The sequence below is a fragment of the Saccostrea cucullata genome, unplaced genomic scaffold (assembly GCF_032062105.1).
Source record: "Saccostrea cucullata isolate Sc308-1 unplaced genomic scaffold, CSIRO_AGI_Scuc_v1 ctg6530, whole genome shotgun sequence".
Taxonomy (NCBI): domain Eukaryota; kingdom Metazoa; phylum Mollusca; class Bivalvia; order Ostreida; family Ostreidae; genus Saccostrea; species Saccostrea cuccullata.
In genome coordinates this window covers 7501-12591 of record NW_026928694.1, presented here as the reverse complement: position 1 = coordinate 12591, position 5091 = coordinate 7501, and the positions used below count along the sequence as shown (strand labels likewise).

The 5091-nt window shown below is 35.9% G+C and overlaps 1 protein-coding gene across 1 annotated transcript; it reads right to left on the bottom strand.

The window, feature by feature from the left end:
* Positions 1-958: 958 nt before the first annotated feature.
* Positions 959-2771, bottom strand: LOC134278481 (uncharacterized). The gene has a single exon (XM_062760801.1). The coding sequence runs from the start codon at positions 2711-2713 to the stop codon at positions 2240-2242; it is 474 nt and encodes a 157-aa protein (XP_062616785.1). The 5' UTR covers positions 2714-2771; the 3' UTR covers positions 959-2239.
* Positions 2772-5091: the final 2320 nt, after the last annotated feature.

Below are 5091 nucleotides of genomic sequence, written 5' to 3'. Positions count from 1 at the left end.
TACATTCGAAGCCCACAGTGTGACCCAAGATTCTGTTGATAGTAGGGCTACTCAGAAGTTAAGAGTTAGTTTGCTTCAGAAGTCATGTTTAAGTGTAGGCTGTACTGTAGGAGAACATGTAAATAAGTTTTTAGTCGACACTGGTTCTCAGGCTTGTTTGATAGGCAAAGATGTTTTCATGTCTTTTGAGAATAGACCCCCTTTGAAACCTTGTGTTTTGTCATTAACCACAGCAGATGGTAGTGCTATGAAAGTTTTAGGGAAAGTTGACTTAGAGTTTAGGATAGGAGATAATTTGTTTTGTCATGAGTTTATTGTTACCGAGTTAGGAGACTTGTGTGGAATCCTTGGGATGGATTTCTTGGAGAACAATGATGTGACAATTCAGGTTTCTAGGTGTCTCATGTTGATAGGTGGTCAGCATATTCAGTTAGAGAGGGAGACAACTCCTATTTGTGCTAGAGTCAAAGTAGCAAAGAACATAGTTATTCCCCCTGATTGTGAAGTTTTTGTACCAGGGTATGCTGTAGGTGATTTGGACGCTTCTGTAAATAATTTGTTTGAACCGTTCAAGTTTTTAAATCAAAAGGGTCTGTTAGTTGCTAGAACTTTAGTGAATCCTGACAACATTTTATTTTCTGTTGTAAATATTTCAGACAAGGCTGTTAGGATCAATAAACACACAACAGTGGCTTCTGTACAGCAAGTTGACATTGTAGAGTCTGATAAGTCTATGAGTGATCAAGTTTCTGTAGAACTTCCTGAACATTTGCAGTCATTGTTCTCCAAGAAATCCATTCCAAGGATTCCACACAAGTCTCCTAACTCGGTAACAATAAACTCATGACAAAACAAATTATCTCCTATCCTAAACTCTAAGTCAACTTTCCCTAAAACTTTCATAGCACTACCATCTGCTGTGGTTAATGACAAAACACAAGGTTTATGTAACCGGAAGTAGAACTCTTCAGTGTATAAATTACCAAAGTTACTAGCCAACTCGGCTTAAAGGAGTAAACTATCTCCAGTTATCAATGATCAACCCAGGTAAGGGGATTTCTGAACTATGGTCAACGCTAAATGAAAACACAGTTGTAAGTTTTATAGATTTAATAAAGTGAGAATTAACCGTTGTAAATGATAACAAATAATAAATAATGATCAAAATTTAACAAACAGAAAAGTCTTTGAAAATGGCACAGGATAAATAAAGCTTTATCAAAAATAAAATGTAATTTAATCTGAAAAAAAATGAATCTCAATAATCTCAATGAATAACCTCAATAAATAAATAATTGAAAAATGTAATGAAAAATGGGAGGAATGTGGCAAACTTATGAAAAATAATCTATGTCCCTACTGGGCCTCCATACTTATGAAAATAGTCAAAAATCCTAAAGAGATGAAAAAAAATGTAAAAGGAATGAGCTACATCACCCAATATGACACTATCAACACTCTAGAGTTAATCTGGAAATATCAATACTAATTCTTATAGGCTCTAAAAATAACTGACCCAGAAAATAAACAACACCCAAAAATAAATAATAAATAGTGGTTCTAGAAAATAAACCTGTTATCTACATATCCCTAGACCAGGCTGGACTTGGAAAGGGGAAACTAAATTTACTTCAAATACCCTACATCCTAACTGTTTCCTAACATGTGAAAAACGTGAAACTAAATCTAAGCCAAAACCTAGAGAACTTGTTAAACCATAAGGTTTTCTTAGTCAACTAAGTATCTAATCAAATAGTGCTCATAAACCATAAGGTTTTCTTAGCACAGAAAAGAGGAACTAACCATGAGGCTGTGTTCCCCAACCCAAGTGAAGAAAACTACACGAACACGGGTTTAAATACCCTGACAAGGCCCAAAATAAAAGCCAATGACTATCAAAGATCCTAAAGCTAAATTAACCAATCAGAACGCAGGTATCAAAAGTACTACGGAAAGACTGCCAACATGGATGACACTTCCTGTTTAAAAAGTAAAACATGTGGAATGTCAACTCATGTCCTAACTTATAAAAGACAAATAATAAAGGACTTTTACGTAAGTAACAACTGAAAACAAATGGTAAATAGAATTATCAGACTGAAATACCAGCAAATACTTGTAAGATAAGAATTACGAAACGATGGCTATGAAATAAAAATCTAAACCACTACATTCCTCCCCCCTTAAAAAAACAAAATTTACACAATAAATTTTCGTTTCAGAATAAATTAAAGAAATGTCAGAAGAAATGTGGTTTCTGGTCCCGAGCATTCCATTCTTGGAGGTTAAAGAGTGGCTTCACCGCACACTGCCGAGCCCTTGCCGCTACGTCACGTGCCTCCCGGTGAATAGTGGGAAGTGGCATCCCAATTCTGCCGGGGTTTACAAATCTAGGGTTATCGATAATGGACGAATTCCAACATCCTTGTAAACTTGAGTGCTTGGCTCGCATGTGACGCCGAAGCATGTTCATCTTAAATGAGGAGAAGGAACATGATGAAGAGTAACAGTAGTACACTGGAACTCGAGCCTTATGATATTTGATGAAATGTGCCCTGTACGATCCAATCTTGTGGAAGGTATGATTCGTCAAAGGACAGTTCTGTATTTGGCACGTGTCTCCCTCGGACGGCCACTCCTTTTGAATCATATCCTCCCCACAGAGGGCCTCCATCTCCTCATCCGGGACATTTAAATCAAGAACTTCTGACATCTGAGAAAAATGAAAACATTGTAAAACAAGGATTAGAAAAATATTAAAGCAAATCAATCACCATCAATGCAAGTTTTGATGTCAATTTATTTCTATGAAAAATAACTTTTAAAAATAAAAATCTTAAATTCTAAGACTTTAAATAATTTCTGAATATATGGAAAGTTAATCAATATAGCTATCTACCAAATTCAGAATCCACTGAATTTAAACCAAAATGTTATCAAGTAGTGCACATACTTATAACATAACCTAAACAAGGGATGACCATGCATCACCTCCCATAGATAAACTATAAGAAAAACTTAAGTGTTGATTTCAGCACAGTACAAGGGAGATAATTTAAAGATCATCTACGGTCAGTATTAAACTAGGAATACCAAGCTCTCAATGATTCATATCTATTATTACTATAACTGAATAAGCCGAAAGAACTGAAATATACTGTTTTGACTTCTAGATAACTATAAATCATTGCCAACTACTGTGTCTTATAAAATAAATAAAACAACTATCATTGACCTTGTATCCACTAAAGTCAAAATCAGTGCTAACTTGAATGTTATTCTCAAAAGAAAATAAATGACTACCAAAAACTAACTCATTAATAAAGTAATTAAGATCTACTCTTAAAACTAGACTGAGATATTTCAAAAATTAAATATCATTTGTCATCACTACAAAAGGTCAACTCAAACCTTTTATATATCAAGTTATATATAGAATTCAAAAATAAAAATAACTATTTACATAGGCATTTAAAAAAAATAAAAATAAAATGCCTAGATGCATGCCTGGTCTCAAGGAGAGTAGATAACAGGGGGTTTGATTGTTCTACCCCACCTTGACTGTCTAAGGGGTTCAGGACTAGGTAAATTAAAAACAGGAGGAACAGTCTCCTCAACTTCCTCTTGATCATTAAAATCTACAGGAGTATGATCTACAGGGGGTTCTAATGACTCGTCAAGGGAAGTAACTACTGGTGTCCAGTTTCTAGGAGGTAAAATGCCTTCATAGGGTTTTAACTGATCTACATGTACCACAATGAGAGGGCTCTTAGGGTCTTTTTGAATTTGATAAGTTACATCTGTGATCTTCTTGATAACTTTATATGGCCCTGTCCATCCTAACCCTAACTTAACACCAGCTGAGGGTGGATACCACCTCCAGACAAAGTCATTTTCTGTAAACTCTCTAGGTTTTAATCCCCTATCATAGTACTTTTTCTGTTTTGATGCTGCCTGTCTAAGATTTTCTGACACAAAATTGTAAGAATCAGATAAAACAATTCTTAACCACTCTACATATTCTACAGGGCAAATGGGGATAGGTGAAGAAGGAGGATTCCCTAACATAAGATCAACTGGGCTCATAATTTCATGGCCAAACATGACTAAATTTGGTGAGCAACCTGAACTTTCTTGAATGGTTGACCTATATGCCATAAGAACAAAGGGTATATTGTCATCCCAATTATCCCTATTTTTATTTGCATAAGCTGACAACATTTGCAAAAGTGTCCTATTCATCCTCTCAACTAAACCATCTGACTGTGGCCTATATGGAGTAGTACGTGTCTTTTCAATGCCTAACTTTTCACATAAGACAGAAAATAATTCCGACTCGAACTCGCGACCTTGGTCTGAGTGAATCTGTTTAGGGACACCAAATCTACAGATGAATTCATTAACTATCTTATCTGCTACTGTCAAAGCTGTGTGATTAGGTACTGGATAAGCTTCAGCCCACTTAGAAAAATAATCACAGAGAACTATGATGTATTCATTACCATTACTTGTTCTGGGTAAAGGACCTAAAATATCAACTCCTAACCTATCTAAAGGAGCACCTATGACTGATTGATGAAGAGATGACCTCCCAAGACCTGGACCAGCTTTTGCTCGGGCACAAACATCACACTCTCTACACCAACGTTTAATGTCTGAAGACATACCAGGCCAATATACCCTACGCTTTATGGATTTAATGGTACGTTCCCTACCTAAGTGACCAGCAGTTTTATTCTCATGCAGCTCATGAAATATCTGAGATCTAATGTGTCTAGGAGCAATCAACAACAAAGACTCCTTATCATCTAATGACTTCCACCTGTAATACAACATGTTTTCTTTGACTTCTAGAGATTCCCATAATCCCCAATAAGTTTTCAAGTCAGGAGAAGCATCCAAAACAACATGCCTAGGGGGTTTAACAATGGAACTTTCTTTTAACCTAATAAATTGCCTAATTGCAGGTTCTTCTTGTTGCCAAGTTCTCAACTGATCAACTGACCAAGTATCCAACCAGTTAGGTACAACATCACAACTATCATCACCATTGTCATCAACAGAATTGTGGGACCCTGACTCCGCCGAGTT